This window comes from Rhinoraja longicauda, chromosome 1 (assembly GCF_053455715.1).
Source record: "Rhinoraja longicauda isolate Sanriku21f chromosome 1, sRhiLon1.1, whole genome shotgun sequence".
NCBI lineage: Eukaryota > Metazoa > Chordata > Chondrichthyes > Rajiformes > Arhynchobatidae > Rhinoraja > Rhinoraja longicauda.
The window spans coordinates 113,003,459-113,023,832 of record NC_135953.1 but is presented as its reverse complement, the minus strand read 5'-3'; the positions used below and the strand labels follow the sequence as shown (position 1 = coordinate 113,023,832).

Below are 20,374 nucleotides of genomic sequence, written 5' to 3'. Positions count from 1 at the left end.
CTACTATTAGATTACCAATTGCTCTACTTTATATATAAATTTGCCATAGGCAAACAGCAGTCATAGACTTGCTATCCACTTCTGTTGAAGTATGCAAATTGTTAGAAATGAAAAATGATTAAAGAGAACAATTTCCCCCCCCCTCTGTGCAGACAGCCAGTTTGCAACAGGACTGTTGAGACATTGGCAATGGTATATTTCCAAAATAACTCAAATTCCATTCATTTTTTATCGAATGGTTTGTATTTGGCCCTCCATAATTGTTTTCCCACAGGAATTTCAGGTATACCTTTATTCTTTAAAGTCACTTCTTTAAGTGACTTTTAGCATTATTCTTGGTGATTTTTTTGTTTATTAATTTAATTAGTGTGATTTAGTTTCACATGCAGATCTCGCTCAAAACAAAAACTGCTCCAGGTAATGAATTTTGTGTGCACTATTTAACTCCACGATTATATTCTATGAAATTTGATAATTTACAAGCTGTGTGGTATCACTTTTACTACTTGCCTTTCAGATTATACTTTAGCTATTTTCCCAGCCAACTTCCCTTTGTACAATGCGGATACTTGACCTCTATGCCTCCATATGATGAACAACTTATTAGTCACACATAAAGTGTAAAATTTATAATTGAAAGGATGCATTCCAGTAACAAAACTCTTCGATCTCTAGAGTTGCCTGCTGTCATCTATTTTCCTTGCATCCATAAGCCATATGGTAGTGTGGCTCAGTTTTCATGGCTTCATTTCTCCATCAAGCCTTTTTCCTCGTGCCACTGTCCTTGTTTTTGGTGACACACCTGTGATATCTGAAACAAGGTTGTAAGCGGAGTAAGTACTTCACCTGCTTCTGTAGGCACGGAGTTTATTTTTTTATTGTGCTTGATAAATCTCTTCAGCAGATGTCCCCAAGGAGAGAAGAGGCAGGTTGTAAATAGAGAGCTAGGCTTAATTACAAGGCTCTAGGTGCTTCAGTTGCAGGAGCAGCGGTGGTTTGGTGACAGAACCACTTTAGTTGGTGTGAAATTATATTACATACATCTGTTCATTTCCTTTACTTGTATTAAATTCGTAATTTAGCAGGAAAAATGGATCAATGTTATGATCACCCAAGATGTGATCAGTTTTGTTTGATGGCAAACCTTTCTGTCGGTATTGAATTTTATGAGTAATTTTCATTTTTCATTGTCAGGAGATACCTGATACAGTGTTAAATTGTGTTTTGTTATTATTTTTTAATATTTCTGAACGGCAATTGCCTGATCATGTAGGTACCAGAGTACTTTTTGACAAGATTTTTCATATTTTAAAATATAATTTTTGTTATGACCTGCATTTTTTACTCATTTACAATACAATACAATACAATACAATACAATACAATACAATACAATATATCTTTATTGTCATTGTACCCAGGGGTACAACGAGATTGGGAATGCGCCTCCCATACGATGCAATAATTTAGGTAATTTAGACAGCAGCAACCCAACGAAACGAAACAGTTGTAACAGTTTTGGACAGGGTAAAGTGCAAGTTGATCTATGCGTTGTGGCCATCCGGCTCAGCAGGACCGGTTCATAGCAGCTATGGCCCTGGGGATGAAGCTGTTCCTGAGTCTGGAGGTGCGGGCATAGAAGGCCTTGTATCGTCTGCCCGATGGAAGGAGTTCGAACAGACTGTTGCAGGGGTGTGAAGAGTCTTTGTGGATGCTGGTGGCTTTTCTGAGGCATCGTGTGTTGTAGATGCCCTCCAAGTCTGGTAGCTGTGTTCCGATGGCCCTCTGAGCTCTATGGACTACCCGCTGTAGAGCTTTCCTTTCTGCCTCCGTGCAGCTGAGGTACCACACAGGGATGCCATGCGTTAGGATGCTCTCTATGGTGCAGCGGTAGAAGGTCGTCAGCAGCTGTTAGGGTAGACCAGACTTTTTCAGTGTTCTTAAGTAGAACAGTCTTTGTTGTGCCTTCTTGACCAGCGCAGCAGTGTTATTGGACCATGTTAGGTCCTCCGAAATGTGAGTGCCCAGAAACTTGAAGCTGGACACTCTCTCCACACTGTCCCCGTTGATAGAGATCGGGGCATATTCCCCGTTATGTGACCTACGGAAGTTGATGATCAGCTCCTTGGTCTTGGTGGTAAATGAGTTAAATTTAATGTGGAAGTGAGGGATTTCATTCTTTGGGAGGGTGTGTGGAGGGCAGGGAAAGAGGGAGAGGTGTCATTGTGGTTAAAGTGATTTAATGGTTTAAGTGGCTAAACGTTAATGGTTAAAGTCTTTAAATGGTTAAATTGTTTCATAGTAGTTCTTATGCAGAAGTGACTTCATAATTTTATCAAGTTCTGGTTCTTGTAGCTCCAAACTGCTGGAGATCTATTTTAATTCAACTTCTGCCATGACAGTGGAAATATACAGCGGGATACACAAAATGGTGGAATACCTGTACGGATGTATATTTTATATCACCATATTCATTTGCTGTCACTTTGTAAATGGACTGTCTATTATTAAAAATGAATTAAGCAAGATTCTAGCACTTGGAAAGTGCACAACAAACATCTTTATTAGGTCTTTGTACTCCTCTTGGAGTAAATTTCACACAGTGAATTACAGCTGAATAACATCAGCATGTTAAAACATTCTGTCATGGCAACTGCATGCACATCATTGCAATTTCCTTACGTTGTCAGGAAACATCAGTCCCTCCTGTGAAGTCTGTCAATGATGCAGTCACCACCAATCTTTTAAATCTAAATAAACAGAAACAAATCAAAATGCACCAATGAAGCCACAGAAATACTTACATTGTCTCTAATTTTCTACTTCCATCGTTTTCTCGAAATGCCTTAAAAGTGAACGATCGTCAAGTCTGACCTACCAGTGAACATATCCGTCTTCTTTGGTTGTGCCTCTGAAGACTTAATTTTAATGAGCATTGATTAGTGAATTCCACTGTGATTTTAAAATTTTAAATTGATCCCAATAATAAGGTGCCCCCAGTTATTTAAAATGTTCTTTCCATCTTTTTCCTGTCTTTCTCCCCTTGTAGGCCGTTCACCGAGATGCATCCTCCTCCATCTGGGGGAGAGCAGGACGGTCCAGGATGCAGACTTCTCCACGACTGCCGTCAATGCAGCTCTGTGAGCGGCTGGCAGGAGGTGCGATTTGAGAAGGGTGCGTTGGACAATGACACTTCTCCCTCATTCCCCTCCTTCCACACACCTTCCCAGAGAATGGAAACCCTCACTTCCACATTGCGCTTCCTCTAGGGGTCTGGTCAAGAACTGTGGAAGCTCAACCAACTATGGCAACTGATTTTGAGTGACAGGCTGTCCTGGGACTCGGAACAAGTGAAACTTTGGTTGGGGATGAAGCGTGAAAGCTGCTTGAGCTGTCCTTGCTAACTGTAAAGGACAGCATCACCCTATAAACTGAAAGGTTCCTTACGGCTTTACAATGGAGTACTCTTAAGGTTATTTATATCGGCCAAAGGAACGAATATTATCAAAGCAGTGATTACCCCAAGTATGAGATGCAGAAGAAGCTCTCACATGACAATCATATTGCTAGCATAGAAAATGAAACATTGGTGACTTACAATTCAGGTTGTACACACAGTATTATTAGTGAGACAGTGATAACATTTGCCAACTACTGGATATTTTTCATCCTTTTTATATTTTTTGCGTGTCCTCTTCAAAATCTCTAATTCCTGCTTATGAATTGATGCTCTCAGATGCTGAAGTGGAATTAACTGCTACTGGTGTCTCACCATGCTGGTTACCGTGTGTGATCCTTGACTGCAAATAACAGCAGAGAAACTGTTTGAGCATGGGAGAATATCAGACCTGAAACCAATAATGCCCTTTCCTAAGGTTCCCAGAACACACCTTACTACTGTTATGGGATAGCAATCAATGGAGGAATGCTATCTGATTTAGTTAACCTTTGAAGGTCAGCTTTGCTAATGCCAGTTGGAATGCTCACTTTGGTCTTCTGATTGAGATAATCTCATTCAGCATTTATCACTCACCAAGAGTCAAGGCTGGCATTTTCTTTGTAAGGCACTGGGCAACAGCGTAACCAACTTAGGAAGGAGGAAGTCAACCCATCTGTGTGACCTTTGTCTTCAAAGCAAGCAAAGCTTATACTTGGGAATGGAACAGTTTGATTTTGGGCACTCTATTGTGTTATCACAGATCAAGTTCACCATAATGAAAGGCAAAGTGATCACCTTCCAATGTCATCAACGGCATGCATTATCTTCAACTTTGAAAAGCAATCACTCATCATCAAATCAAAGCTTTTTTATCTTTGCATTTCTCTGAATATGATTGCCAAATTAGTACAGTTTTCTTCTGTGGGTTGTTGCTCACTGTGGATTGTTAGAAGTTGCATACAATAATTGTATGGATTCCTGTAGCCAGAGTAGATTTTCTCTCATTAGGTCTGGGTTCGATTGAACCCAGGTGTCTGGGGTGAAGTGCCTATATTTTATGGTCCACACTGACATTGCCTCACCCAGTTCTGTGTTTCAACAACAAACCAAGGGGAAAAAAATGTAGTATTAATGGTATCAGATCATTTCATCTCATGAAAATATACTAATGTGGTCGAATTTTTTGAGTGAGTTGTTCCAAAATATGAATTAGATCTATTAAGTGAAACTCCCAATGATTTTTAGAAAATGTTGAATTGTCAATATTATATAAAAAAGATAAGAGAACTCAAGGGAAATCACTATCGGTAATTAGTATTAGTCTTATTTCATGAATAAGATATTTGAACACAAACTAGAAATGTATTGACAATTTTTAGAATTGTATTATTATGGTATTATTAATTATTATGGCATTTTGTTGCAGTGTTACAATCTGTCATTAGATGCTGTTAGTTCCTTTAGGAATTACAGTGCTATACAATGATTTTGAATGGTGCTACAGATAGTGAATATCAGTTAAAGTTGTTATCAAACTTTGAATGTACTGAAGGTCGAAGTCAGAATCCATCTCCAAACCTCTGAAGGATGTGTAGATTTTAGAAAAAGGCAACAGTTTTAATCTTCAAGAATCTGGAGCAACTAAAACAAAACCCACCGCATACATTTCCATATGTATTGAAATCAATCTTTCTCTGGAACAGTTTTAAGTTATTATTCATATTTTTATGAATTATATGGGTAAGGTTTTCCATCTATAGTCATTTTTTTAAAATAGCGAATTTATGCATTTTCCACCTTTATGTATAAAATGAGTGTACATTTGTAAAATTTGGGTCAAAATGTTTTTGATAGCGAGCAGTGTAATTTGAGAGAAAGCTCCTTGTAAAAGCAAACCAGATTTTTTTCCCCTGCAATTTCCTCACTTCTGATGGTCTAAATTTTTGACAAAGCAGAAAGATTTGTTATGTTCAGGATTGTCATTGTAAAGTACTGGAACGTTCGGCTGAATCAATAATATATTAAAGATTTGATGTCTGTGCAGAATTCTTTTAGATTGCTGTATACCACATTTATGTTGGAAATGGCTCTTAGAACATAAAATGTTAAACTACAAAGTATTATGAAGTAATTATAACATTAAAACTGGTTATTTAAGCTAAAAGGTCCGTGAATGTGTTCACAGTCCACACAAACCTACTTTTTGCCTCACCCATCGAGATTTCCTTCTTTGCCGTTCAAATGTTTACTTTGTCTTCTCTTGAATGTATGTATTCTACTTGTTTTCCATTATACCCTGTGGTAGTGATAACTGTGTTGTAAATCCCTGAGTTAAGAGATTCCTTCTACATTCCCAATTGTATATACTGTAAATTAACTCATTTTCTGGACTTGCTGGCGAGTAGGAACACCCTTTGCAATTCTCCTTTATAAAACCCCTTCTTATTCTTAAACATCCAGTGGATCTTCACTCGGTTTTTGAGAGAAGAGTTTTCCTATAATATACAACTTCTTAATTTCAAAATAATCCTTGTAGTTGTACCCCTTCCCTTGTGGGTGTAATTAAAGTGTGATGAGTTTTCGGTCAGTATTTACTGAAAATATATAGAAATATGTGATAAGGACCAAATGTGCAATTGGAAAATTGGAGCAGGATGTTGTCTCTCCACCCTGGTCCAATTACCAGACATGTCTAACCCTGCTTCATTGAGAAAATGCAACTGTTCTTGATTTTCCGTGTACAAAATGACAGGACTTTCATTGTAAAGTACCTAAAGGGAATAGTAAATAGAGTTAAATGTTATTACTGTATTATAACCAAAGGATATGGTAAATGTTGAGTTAAATAGCCTGAGTATAAGTTACTATATAGACCAAGGCAGCAAAGGAGGAAGTAACTGTAGGATTACATGTGAGAATTAAGGCAAACGGTAATTATAGGTGTGCATACTTTCATGTAAAAACCTGTAAAATGATCTCAATGGCTTGAGATTTAAGTATTCTGCCGCTTTATTTTTAAAATGTCTTTCCTTTCTTCCACTGAAATCCTTTGACAAAGAGTTCTCTTTGGAGCTTGGAAGGATGACATTTCAGTGAAAAGGATGAAGGCAGTAATCTCACTATTGACCATGTCCACAAGCTGCCAATAATTTGAATGTAGCTGGTTTGTTTACAACCAAATCAACACTCTTCATTTTATCCTTCACACGGTCCTTAGCAACAAAGCAATACTATGGACTGCATTAAAAATGCTTTCACTTATTCAGCAAGATCAATTATATTCTAGTTTGCACTGGATAGTTTACATGCCTTCAAAGATCACCACTTGCTGCCTGATGCTGTTCTAAAAGCATATCTTCATTTTTTTTCATTGAACTGGAGAACATATAACCTCAAGAGAAATAATTTATGCCATTGAAAGTAGTGATTAAGAAATGAGGTAGGAACCTGGTAAAATCCCAAATGCTCCACAATGACGTGCAAGGAGCACGTAATATCCGAATCTAAATCACTGGTTACGATTGTTTGCCTCCCAGTGACTGGATCAAGCATTCAATTGGGAGCTTTTTTGGCCCCTTGCCCTTGAAGCATGTTGTATGGTGCAGGTGAGCCGAATGAAAAAATATGACGTTTGAGATAAAAATAGAAATACATAACCTTTCATGTATCCACACATTTACTTCCTCCCTTTACCACGTTGTTCCTTATATTGTGTGTTTAGTGGAAATCCACACCAATAATTGAGACTAATCTTGCACTGTTTCTATGCTTTTTTGTCAAGTCGAAAGCTGTTAAGCTAATAAAGTTACTTTGTACTTTTAAAGCTTACTGTGCTGTGTTCTAAGAGATGTATTTAAAGAAAGTAGGTCCCCAAATTTTCAGGATATCGATGTCTTAAATCGAAGACGAAATGCATAATAGATGTAACACTGGTTAGAAGTCTTATTTTGAATCATAATGTAGATGCATCATGTGATTCAGAATTAAAATTCATGAAAACCTAATTCATCCCAAGTCTAATGGTGTGTGTGCTGAGCTGGGTTGTGATCTCAGCCCAGGCACTAGTTTGGATTCTGCAGCTCACTTTCCTGTTTACGGCTGCACATGATGATGATCATGCATCCCATTTGGTACAGAACTGTGAACCGCCTGAACACATCAACCATCAAAACCCAAATAATAGAGAAGATCAAAATTTCGAGCATTTATTAGCTGTATTTGAAATAGTTCTTCAATTTGTCTCAGTGCTTCTGGGCTAAAGATAAAGCTTTAATTTAAGTGACACTTTTTAACTCCTCATTAGAATATTCAAATATGCTTCATTGCAAAGATGCACTTTTTAATTGTAGAGGTATAGGACACACAGCTCTCAGTCTGTGTACAGTAAATTCCTGCAAAGTGGTGAACAGTCAGGCCAAGATTTTCATTTTTGATCACCAACAGTGTACACACATGCAGACTTTAGCAATGGATAACTCCATAGTCATGAGATGTGTTTTATTTTACGCATGGAGAACGGGTGCTCATGAATGTAATGGCTGGCCTTTGATTCCTATTTACGTACATTGCCAACTTTTTTGCTGGATGGGTAAAACTGAAGAGGATGTAGGGGAACACTGAAATGTGGTTACAATTCCTATTGGACACTGGAAAATGTTTTGGTTTATTGTAGATTGATGTTGTGATGTATCGCCCAACTAATTGTTTTGGTTCACACTTAAAGTACAGATTTGTCCAGTTTAGACTTCACTTTATCCAATGTAAACATGCAAACATACTTTCCTGTAAGCATAACTGGATAATAACTAAAAGTGGCATTCTGGCTGATCTTTACTCTTTGTAGTCCAAGCCCTCATGTAGTATCCTGTACCAGGTTGAATTAATTAATTAGCAACGAAGGTAGGAATAAATATAGAAACAAAGAGCTGCAGTTGCTAGTTTATATCAAAGACTAGACCAAGTGCAACTATTGGGCCCAAACCTTTCCTGCATTGGTGCAGCACCCTCTCCTCTCCCACTTCCCCCTCCCCTCTCCCTTCCCCTTCCCCTCCCCTCCCCCCCCACTCCATCCCCCTCAACCCTCCTTATCTCCCTCCTCCCCCTTCCTCCCTCCCTCCCTCCACCCCTCCCCCTTCCCCTCCACCCCCCCCCCACTCCATCCCCCTCAAATCCCCATTTCACCCCCTCCCTCCCTCCCTAGGAGATAGATTTAAACTGTAAAATCTGAATAACTAAAAATAGAACACCAATTTCATTGAAACTTCCATCAGCACCAAAGGGACGGCGGTGAGTAAGGTGGGCCTAAAATTGTTGCGCTATCGTGTACCATTTTGGCTGTAGTTCAGGGACAAACAAACAAAAAACCAAGTTTTAGTATATAAATAGACATAATGTACTGGAGTAACTCAGCGGGTCAGGCAGCATCTCTTGAGTAAAAAGATGGGTGATGTTTCAGTCCCAAGAAGGGTCTCGACCCGAAACGTCACCCATCCTTTTTCTCCAGAGATGCTGCAGGACCCGCTGAATTTCTCCAGGTATTTTGCTGTTTATCTTTTCTTCACACATCTGTGAGATATAGTGATGTGTGGTTTTATACGTGCAACATATATAAATGTAAATTGTTACGGTCAACAAAATTATCATATAATTTGTTCAATATCCAATTCAGGTGAAAATACTTGAAGATTTAAATGTAATATTTTATATTTAAACCATTTATGATCTTGTGGTAGATATGGACCATAACTTACTAATGCAAGCGGTCAGATTTGATGTCACCAACAGTGGTCAAAAAAGGGCTTGAGTTTTCATTTCAATTATACTGTACATTTGTTTAGTGCTTTTATATTCTGTTGGAGAAAAAGAGTTCAAATATTAGTCACAAAATGGAAAGAAGGGAGCCATTTGTTCTTTAGAAATAATCTTAGTTCAAAGTAAAAGCAATCTAGCCAGTCTCACTCCTCTTGCTTATCCTTATAACCCTGTAAATTATTGGTTAAAAATTTGAAGGAGGAAGTTTAGTGGTTATAGAGGGAAGAGCGATCACTGCACAATTTCTCAAAGTTGTTGCAGCAGATCACACTGCATCATTGTTTTATTTCTCTATGGGAATAGACAATCTGAATTGCGACATTGCCTTTGAGTCTATTGTCAACTTGTTCCTCGTGTAAATAATGTTTCCCCAATGATTGTTAAAATGATTTGGTCTTCTTTGGGAAGTAACATAAAATAATTTCAACCCAGTCATTTTAAATTGCACATAGTTATCTTGTCACTGTTTCAATGTTGTAGTAAAACCTTTCAAGTTCAAAGTGATGCATAAGTTCAGCTCAGCCAATTACCATAATGAGTTACTTACTTTGCTTCTTAATTCTTTGGCCATTTTGAATACTCAAAGCTGAAACTAATTTGGATAGTCTTAACCCAGTTTATCTCAATGCAATCTGCTCAGCTATTTTTGGTGGAGTTGTACTTTGAAGTAGGCAATAAATGAAAAGAATTATGGATACAAAATTTAGTAGCAAATTAGTAAAGCCCTAGATTCTGAAGCAATCCATGTGTACTGCTGTTCAGAAGAAAATGACGTCAACCACAGGTCCATTCAACATTGGTTCCTGCACACCACAGTAGTCTCCATAGCATCTTAAACGTTGTTGGAAATTGCAAAGCCACAAGGAGTAATATTCATATTTGACAGAACACAGAACTGGTTGAAAACAAATTGTCTAGTTATTGTACACTCCAATAGAAAATGAAATTGAACATGATGCACACTATCCAACTGATCTGTTGCAATGTAATCACACTGAAAGTTGAATTTCAGCTCCATAAAGCCATAACATGATTGACTATTGGTGTATGGTAACAATATTTCATTAAAAAATGTTGACATAACGTGTATCAGTCTGGCGCTCTTCAGTAAAAATAGTTCAGCAACATTTTATGGAATTGATGCCATTCTACACAGTTAAAATAGAAAATATTTCTGCTATTGACATCAGTCACCACGGTGAGAATAATTATTGTTTTCAAACTTAAAATAATTAATTAAAGGCTAAGTGTTATATACATGTGAGGTTGCATTTGGAGGAGGGCAAATCTTTGTCCAAAGTGACTTTGGAATCTGTTTTGCATGGTTTCTTTCAGCTTGTCTTCAAACAGATAAGCTAACAAGGCAGTTTCACCACTGCTTGATGTCATCTCATGAGCGTTATATAACTTAAAGCTGTAAGCAGCCATTCTGGTAATTAGAAATTATCCTGTATCTGTGCTTTACAACGTTTGCCTGCAATATCTGTATCACAGAAACTCCAAATCCATTATTGCGCATACACGAGAAATGTAGTGAAACATATTCCAAAAGTATTGCCAATGAACAGGACACAGATGTGACCTTTTTGTCAATTTATTTCAACAAGCGGAATAGACGTACCCTTTAAAAATGTATGTTTAAGTTCTGCAAAGATTCACAATAGGAAAGTCTGAGTGGTGTTATTGAGAGGAAGGATTCATTAGAATGTTAAAATGCCCTTGGCCCATCACTTCGGAGTGGAGTGTTGCATTTGGGAGACTTTTGTTCATTGTACCATGGGGAGAAAGATTAAGCTGGAGGGAAAATCACTTTGTGGACCCTTCCCATTCAGTGTTTCTGTCAGTGTACTGAATTCAAGACATGTTGTGGAGGATTGCCGCAAGGTCTGCAGGAGTGAGTTGAGGTGGGTGCAGATATGTAGCGATTCCAGTGAAATATTGACAGGCATCCTAGGACCTGTCATAAACCCAAACAATACGTAAATTATTTCCTACATTCCAAGCTGGAAGGTAATGTTTCTGGTATCATAATATAATGCATTTTATCCTGATTTATTTCTGTAGGAGCTGACCTCTTTTCCAATTGCACAGAAGAGTGTAAAGCACTGGGACACTCGGACCGTTGCTGGATGCCCAGCTTTGTACCCACAGACAACCGCCAAGGTCCGGATTATCGTAGTAATTTGCATGTCCCAGGCATGGACTCAGTGCCAGACACTGAAGTCTATGAAGTTCCAGAACAGCCTGGAGAGAAATCCTTCTCTACATTTGGAAAAGAAAAAATGCATCCAGCAAATTTGGAAAAGAAAGAATATGATGCACTTCTGCCCAACACACGTGCGCCTTACAAGCCACCGTATTTAAGTGAGTATCCTATAAAATTATTGCTACCAAATCCATTTACCTTGCTTTTTATTTGAAAGTGAAAAATCTATTGGGAATTTGACTTGGGTTTAGTGTATCTATAATGAATTTGGGAAATAACATCTTAGAATTTATATTTTTCTTGCAACAAATTCTTTGTATTTCTTTAAATAGGATGTAGATTAATAGTTTTAATTGAGCCTAATATGTTATGGTTGATCATCGAGACTAAAATGAACAGAAAGTAAAATCACCTGTATTTAAATTAGTTTGGGTTAAGTCAACTAGCAAGTGGATCAAAAGTGCAGATAGCTGTTCAAAAAAATTTGTGTTAATTCCGACTACATTTAAAATTACTCAATTGTAGCAAAGGACATTGGAAGTCGCAAATATGATGTGACTTACCAATGGAACTGTGTTATCAGAGTTAAACAGATTGAGATTTCATCCTTATAGTGTTCTCTTGATTTTGTGCCTTTGAGTCATAAAGAGCCTCTCTCTGGAGTTGTACTGCAGCTGTCGTGGTTTACTTCACAATTGGTTTTTGTTTGTGCTGATTAGAATGAGCTTTATATACAGTTCCAAAATAAAACAGGTATTATCAGAATGAGAAGCTCAATTTTGAGCTTAATATATGCAAGTCCCTGAGATTCATTGTGAATTTTCCAGGCATAAATCAACAACGTCTTTATGTTGTGATTCCCCGTAGAATTTCTGCAGTTGTGAAAACTGATCGCCATTTTATTGATCTGAAATCAAGATGAGACCTGAATTAGACGTGGATTTTTTAACAGCAATTATTGATGTCCAAGTACCATTGCTGATGTTTGTTATGAGCTGACTGTGCTCGTGAGTCTTTAGCAGCATTGAAACTGGGCTTTCGGAATGAGTCTGCCTGCAAAGACAGAGGTAGCTGAATTTTATGCTTTTGGGCACACTGAGGCATGCCCAAGATTGGGTTTTTGGAGTGTGCGGATATTACTGATCTAAATTGAGAAGCTAGCCTGGTGCTATAATCACTATTATGCCCCTAAGGAAAATAAGTCTGGATTTTCACTCCTACATTCTTCCCAGCAATTCCTAGAAGCTTGCAGATATCTGAGTACATAATTGTGCATGGTTGCTATGCTTTATGGCCTAAAGCCAGGTGATATTACTTCTCAAGGCTCATTCAGGAAGAATGTCTACCGAGGCAAGATATCACCTGGAGCCTGTGAAACCATACTGAGAAAGGAATCAATGGCACTGAGAGAAACATGATGTATAAATTTTAAGAAATAGGTAAAAAATTGTTTAGTGGATTAGTGGTGAATTATTTTAATGTAACTATGAAAATCTGGAAAGTTTACTTCACAGCTTCCAATTATACTGCAACGGGTGAAGCTGAAGTGGTGTGAATTTATCTTTTGTAGATGGTCTGATGGTTAAACCTACTGGTGTGGCAAAGTTTTAAGTTAAAACTACCCTATTGAAAATACACATCATCACGATAATCCCACTCTAAAAGAGCACTTTTCATCTTTATTGGTATTGGCTTTGTGTGTCATGAGCTCATAGCAAGGAATGAAGAAGAAAAAAACAACCACTGACAACAATTTATCCTTTTGTTGTTATGACAGGTATGAACAGTCAGGGTTATGCAATTTTCACCAGGATGCATCACATGCAAGTGAAGCACTGGGATTTTTTGATAAAGATTGCATTGCCATTTTGTAGTGTATGGTCAATAAGGTACAGACATCTGAGATTTTTATATTCATGCAATTACAAAAGGGCCCATTTATATATTTGTTATTTGGTGTTCAAAGGCTAATGTGTTTGCACTTGTGGTTGAAAACATCAGCAGACAGCAGTTTCTTGAAATGTTCCATACGGTGTTGAGCAGTTTGAAAGTTGATGTGCCCTTCAATTTGTGAAACTTGCAGTTTGCTTTTTACATTATTGAGGATGCTGAGTATATGGCGACGTCCCTGTGGATTCAGTGCCTTCTTCACTAATGAGCTTTGTATTCCTGTCGAATTGTGGATCCCATAATCTTGCAAATGTTTTCTTTGAAGCTAATTATATTAAAATTAATATCTTCCTGTTTACAGATATTATAAAATGCTTTGTAATTCATGTTTGTTAAGTTCATTTAAAATTGTGTACTTAAATGACAATGCTACATATTTCAATCAGATGGATTAATCTTTTGTATTATGTGTTTTTGATTTTGGAGCCCGTTTCTTTAATCTATTTAGCAAATAATGCTCCATGGTAGGGATAGTAATATTTTTCATGGCCATGGGTCTGTGGCTACCAGAAAGCAGTCACGTTAAATCAATCTTTTTGATTTGAAATCATTAATTAGTGGGTTGCTTGGGATCATTGCAGGGGCCTTAATATTTACAATCAATTTTGATAACTTGGATAAGGGAATCAAGTTTACTGCTGAAATGTTTGTCAGTACTATAAAAATCGATTGTGAGGAGAACATAGAGACTTAAAAGGTAAACATAGGTTGAATGAATGTGAGCAAAACTGTAAAATGTTGCTTCACAAAGGAATATCGGGATCCTAGTGGATGAAATAAGTTATTGAGAAGCCGAGTGGAATATTGGCCTTTATTGCAAGGCTAGAGCAGGGAAGATGTGATGCGACTTTACAAGGCGCTGGTGATGTTGCACCAAGAATTCTGCATGTATTTTTGTCTCCATATTTAAGGAAGAATGTGCTTGCGTTGGAGGCATGCAGAGAAGCTTCACCAGATTGATTCCCGGGATGAAGAGGCCAATGTATGAAGAAAGGTTGAGCCGGATCTCGGTCGAAGAATTATAGGTGATCTTATTGAAAGATAAATACTGTGGGGAAATGGCAAAATGGATTCTGAGAAGACGTTTCCTCTGGAGGGACTATTAAGAATAAGGAGACATAGTTTCAGGTGGTGATGATGAGGAATTTCTTCTGAGGCATGAATATTTGGAAGTCTCTACCTGGAAGCAAAGTCATTGAATATATTTCATGAGGAAATTGAAGAAGAATACATATTTGAAACTAAACATTTAAAATGAAACTTTAATATATCAGACAAACCTAAACTGTTCTAAGTACACCAGTTTACATTGATTGATATTAATATAACATGAAAATGGAGAAGAAATTGTGAGATATACTTTTATCTTTTGGATCCGAGATAAAATCCAGATTAGATTATCAATTTTCAATTTATCCTTTGTATTCTGTCTATAAAGACCCCATATGACTGTGTATTGTAACACCAACATAAAACCGTGCTTAATTTGGCAAAGAATCATTTCTCAAAATGGTCGTTGTATAAAATTAAAATGGCACAAAGCTAATGGTCTTTGGAGAGTGAACCTGGAATTGATGAATAAATGGGGCAGAGTGGATTTAGAGATGTTTAATGTAGATTTTAGGAAACTATTTACCCACAATAAAATATGGGCTTTGATCAGGGCAGTTTATTCATTATCAGATAAAGTCAGCTAATGAGTGCAAAAAAAACCAGCTGTGGGAAACAGAGAATAGAAATGCATTAAAAAAACAACCAGGACATGTGTCAAAATACACATCTGGAGAAGCAGAAATGAGAAAATTTTGAAGATGTTGACAAATGAAAACTTGTAATGAACAGAAAAACACCATGGAAGTGAGTATTGCAGTTTTGGATTGCAATTTTTGGTGGTTATGTGTAAGCACAGAAGAGTAGAATCTAACATATTTGGTGAGTGTTAAACTATGTATGCAAGTGTTTTGCTTATGATACGCTTAAGCACGAATCTTGGAGAATCATCCAATTATATTCCTTCTATTCAATTACCTGCTGAATGGCATAAAAAGTGACAAGCTATTTGCTGATTCACAGGGTCATTAATTTATTTTCTGAAAACAAGAACAGTGAGCAATTATTGGGGGAAAACTGACTAACAGACAAATGGTATCCTAGTTTCAGTGCAGAGACCTTGGAATGAAAGGAACTATCAAAAATGACATCCTCTGGATATTACCACATTCCTCCTTAGATTTTAAGCATCTGCACTGGGAGTAATTAAGTCTGAATTATGAAAAGGAGAGTGGAAGAGGTTGAGCAGGTTATAGACTAAGAATTATCAAGCAATCTGGATATTGCTCATCATTGGGTTTTCCCAGTGGGATAGAACCAGTTAACCAGAACTGGATAATTGTTATTCTGAGGTAGTAATATAACATTAAAGTCCTTTTTGTCATTGTGTAAAGCATTTGTTCTAATTCCTGTATCGTTAAGAAGGCATTAAATTCCAGTGAATGAGAAATCTGTTACTAAATAAACCATTGCCTAAGAAAGAACCAACTCTTTAATGTTCTAAAATATAGACAGGTTGTCAGTCGCATTTGTGATCACAAATTCACATGTGCTTAACCCTGAGATACAAATTGATGCCAGGCAGACAGCAGTTACATCTTAACATTCACACTAATCCAAGCAATCTTCCCTCACAGCTAGAAGCAATGCTTGACTAAATATTTTTAAACCACCTATGAATAACTGTCCCAGTGTTTTTGCTTAAAAGCATCTTGTATGAAAGTAAATTTAAATATCGTTGTCTACATTAAAGTGACTGGATTGTTAAATGGATTACAGGAATTCTTTAGGTTGCTCCACAATTCCCAACCCCAAATTGTCCATGGCTTTTAAGCCTTTCAAAACAGTACAGTTTGATTTTTACAAGGAATCTGGCCATTTTCGCGCACTGTACCATATTGTTGCTGAAGTCAATATCCAAAAATATCAGAATATTTTTGAAGTGCTGAGATCAGGGCCAGGGAGCTCAATTGGCCCCTTTACACTGACTAATGCCATGGACCATATTGATCATGGAGTTAGCTGATGTTGAGGCAATACTCTCCAGGACTGTGCAGAGCAGACATGTTGTGACAACAATCAGTGATTGGAGGAAAGCACATGGCAAATACGCTGTATTGAGTTTTGCATTACTGTTACCTTTATGTTAAAATTCTAGTGATGAAAACTAGTGCCTGATTTTAATTATCGCTTAACTTGAACGTATGTTCATCAACATGATCAGATTCATCAGACCTTTAGCTCACTGCCCCTCATCCCATTAACACAGCACGATTTAAAGGAATCATCAATTATCAAATAGTTAACTGCAGATTAAGTTATACAACCTGTTGTAATAATCTGCAGATGATAGAATCTTGAGTATAAACAAAGTGCTGGTGGTCAGGCAGCATTTGTGGAGGGAATGAACAGACAATGTTTCAGATCAGTCATTCCAAAGAAGGATCTCAGCCCGAAAAGTCATCTGCCCATTCCCTCCACAGATCTGTCTGACCCTCTGATTGCCAGCACTTTGTCTTTTGTTAAAGGATTTGGCGTTTTTCTTCAAGCCTTTGAAAAAAACATTGTGTCTAGACATGAGGGTCTATAGTTGCTATTCTCTCAGAGTGCCTCAGGAGGAGAAGAAAGCATAGAACATAGAGCAGTAATAGTGTAGGAAAGAACTGCAGATACTGGTTTACACCGAAGATAGACGCAAAATGCAGGAGTAACTCAGTGGGTCAGGCAGCATCCCTTGAGAAAAAGAATAGGTGACGTTTTGAGTCGAGACTCTTCTTCAGAGGAGAAGGAAACTAAAAGTATGAAAAGTACAGGACAGATCAGAGCTGGTATCGATGACCCAGTAAAGTTAGAGCCCACAATGGTCCATTGGTGGCTGTGGAGGAGGTGATAATTCATGGATATGAATAGTTAAACTAGTAGGAAGACTAGGGTGGGGAAGGCACGGAGAGAGAGGTTACTTGAATTTAGAGAAATCAATATTCATACTGCTGGGTTGTAAGCTGATGAAGCCAAGTTTGAAGTGTACATTATAGCACACGAACAGCCCTTTTCCACCATTAACATGCCAAATTAATCTGACCCTTTCTGTCTACACCTGATCCGTATCCCTCCATCCCTGCCTATTCATGTGCCTATCTAAAAGCCTCTTAAATGCCACTAAGTATCTGCTTCAACCACTACCCCTGGCAGTGTGTTTTGGGTACCTACCACTCTCTGAGTAAAAAAAAGCCACGCATCTCCTTGAACCATTTCCCCTCTCACATTTAAAGCTATGCCGTCTATTATTTGACATTTCCACTCTGGGGATCCGGTTCTGACTATATCTTTGCCTCTCATAATTTTGTATAATTCTATCAGGTCTCCCATCTGCTTCAACACTCAAGAGAAAACAATCCAAGTTTGTCTAACCTCAAAGATTGACACAAAATGTTGGAGTAACTCAGGCAGGATCTCTGGATAGAAATGTGTGATGTTTCAGGTCGAGACCCTTCTTCACATTGAGCATCAGGGGAGAGGGAGTTCTACCTCTCATATGGGTCCATTGCAGGCAAAAAGGATCTGCACCTTGGTCAGCCTGGACAAGTTAGGCCTTGGGCCTGTCTCTATGCTGTGTAACTCTATGACTGATATTCAGAGCTCTTTGTAACATGGTCCGTTTGGGACATTTCCGGAGCATGCACTGCACGATCCCTTTTTGCGAGGATCCTCACAGGCAAAGATATTCAGACAGGGTGCCTTCATTTGTGAGTGATTTTGAAAATAGTTGCAGAAAAGATCACAGTGAATCTGGAGTTAAGGGGCACAGGGGAGGTATGGTCCTCACCGTGTGCAATGGAGCATTGTATGTGTATGGCAGAAAGTACAATAAATATTTGGTGGCAAATCCCATGGTCATGAACTTGGAAGATAGAAAACATGGTACACCCAAGATGGCGCCCAACACAGGCGACTATTTGTGGGCTAGCCACAGATGTAGATTTGCAAATTCACATTACAATCGCTCCATACTCTTATATCTGTACACTGTAAATGGATTCATTATAATCATGTATTGTCTTTCTGCTGACTGGTTAACAAGCAACAAACAGTTTTTCACTATACCTCATTAAACTGAACTGAACTGAACTAGAATAATACAGCAAAGAACAGGCTATTCGGCCCACAATGCAGGTGTCAAATGTAATGCCAAAACCATGCAATGTGCATGTGCAAAGGGCGAAATGGCTGCCTCCTGCACCTATTTTCTATTTTCTAAGTAATGCATATTGCTCCATTCCTTGCATATTCTTATTCCTACACAAAAACTTTTTAAATGCCACTATCGTATCTGTTCCAACCACCAACCCTGGCAGCATGTTCCAGGCACTCATCACCCCCTGTGTAAAAAAAAAATGCCTATCTCACCTTAAAGCTGTGTCCACTAGTATTTTTTTTTTCTTCCTGGGAAAGAGGTTGCAACTGTCTGCCCAACCAATATCTCTCATAACTTTATAATAATAATAATGCATTACATTTAAATAGCGCTTTTATATACTTCTATCAAGTTTCCCTACAACCTTCAACATTCCAGAGAAAACAATCCAAGTCTGAATGCCTTGTTCTTAGCAGTTACCTCCAGAATAATGTGCTGTCAAAACTGGAACACATTGTGCTGTTCAAGAAAAGCAGGCAGGGGTTTTAAAAATATGGATACTTATACCAGGAATATTCCTAAGGCAGGAAGGTAAACGTGCTCCGATTATGCAGAGATACTCTTAATATGTCAGTGATGAGCCAGGACCATGAAGCTTGTATGCTCAATGGAATCAATCCAGTCTTAGCGCTGTGTTCTTGAGACTACTGTTGTGCTCAATGATCATGAATTAGAGATGGGGATTGATACAGCAGCAGATTGCTCAGAGAGACCTGAACTATAGAGACAACCATTATTGACCATATCATATCATATCATATCATATCATATCATATATATACAGCCGGAAACAGGCCTTTTCGGCCCTCCAAGTCCGTGCCGCCCAGCGATCCCCGCACATTAACACTATCCTACACCCACTAGGGACAATTTTTACATTTACCCAGCCAATACAGCGCAAACCTCACACATTTGGGGAGCACTGAAGATTCCCCCTAAGATGGGGGAATGATTTAATAGGAATCTGAGAGGTAACTTTTTCACAAAGGTTGGTGGGTCTATGGAACAAGCTGTCAGAAGAGGTAGTTGAGGCAGGGACTATCGCAATGTTTAAGAAACAAATAGACAAGTACGTGGATTGGACAGGTTTAGAGGGATATGGGCCAAATGCAAGCAGGTGTGGCTAGTGTAGATGGGACGTGTTGGTGGGTAGTGGGCAAGTTGGGCCAAAGGGCCAGTTTCCATGCCATATGACTCTACGACTCTTGGAGAAATAATGTATAATTTGCACCAAAAGCAATGAGAATCAGCCACTAATGATTGTGACAAATTATATGCACAGTTAGAGGAAAAACTAGCTATTATTTCTCGTGTTATCCACATTTACAAATTTAATTGTGAGAATTCTTCACCTTGGTCATAATTCAAAATCCTCTATAGGCCATCTGTGATGCACAACCATTCATTCTAATCCTGCTGGATTACTACCTACACTGTTCAAATATGCTAAACAAGGCCCCTGACCTGAAGCATTACCTATCCATGATCTCTAAAGCTGCTACCTGACCCGCTGAGTTACTCCAGCACTTTGTGTCTCAGGATTTTGAGAATTTGGTCAAAAGAAAGAGATAGTCAGCTCAAGTTTTTCAGTTAGTGCACATTGACTTTTCTTCAAGAAAGGTCTGATTACCTCCTCATTGTGGTACACAGTCATTTAAAGTGACTTCAGGCCCCAATTTTTCTGCCATGGGCCAAACAGTTGTGGATCATGGGGATTGTTTTG

The 20,374-nt window shown here is 38.1% G+C and overlaps 1 protein-coding gene across 3 annotated transcripts in view; it reads left to right on the top strand.

Annotated features, from left to right (window-relative positions):
• Positions 1–20,374, top strand: part of pcdh10a (protocadherin 10a) — a 65,354-nt gene that overhangs the window by 14,931 nt on the left and 30,049 nt on the right. Inside the window, exons 4-5 of one of the 3 annotated variants that reach the window (XM_078404622.1) lie at positions 11,315–11,614; positions 14,318–14,431. In XM_078404622.1, coding sequence (XP_078260748.1) covers positions 11,315–11,614; positions 14,318–14,394 — 377 coding nt within the window. In that variant the 3' untranslated portion in view covers positions 14,395–14,431. Of the gene's footprint in view, positions 1–3,049; positions 7,234–11,314; positions 11,615–14,317; positions 14,432–20,374 lie in introns of those variants that run through there. The other 2 variants (XM_078404629.1, XM_078404635.1) reach the window with 2 other exon arrangements.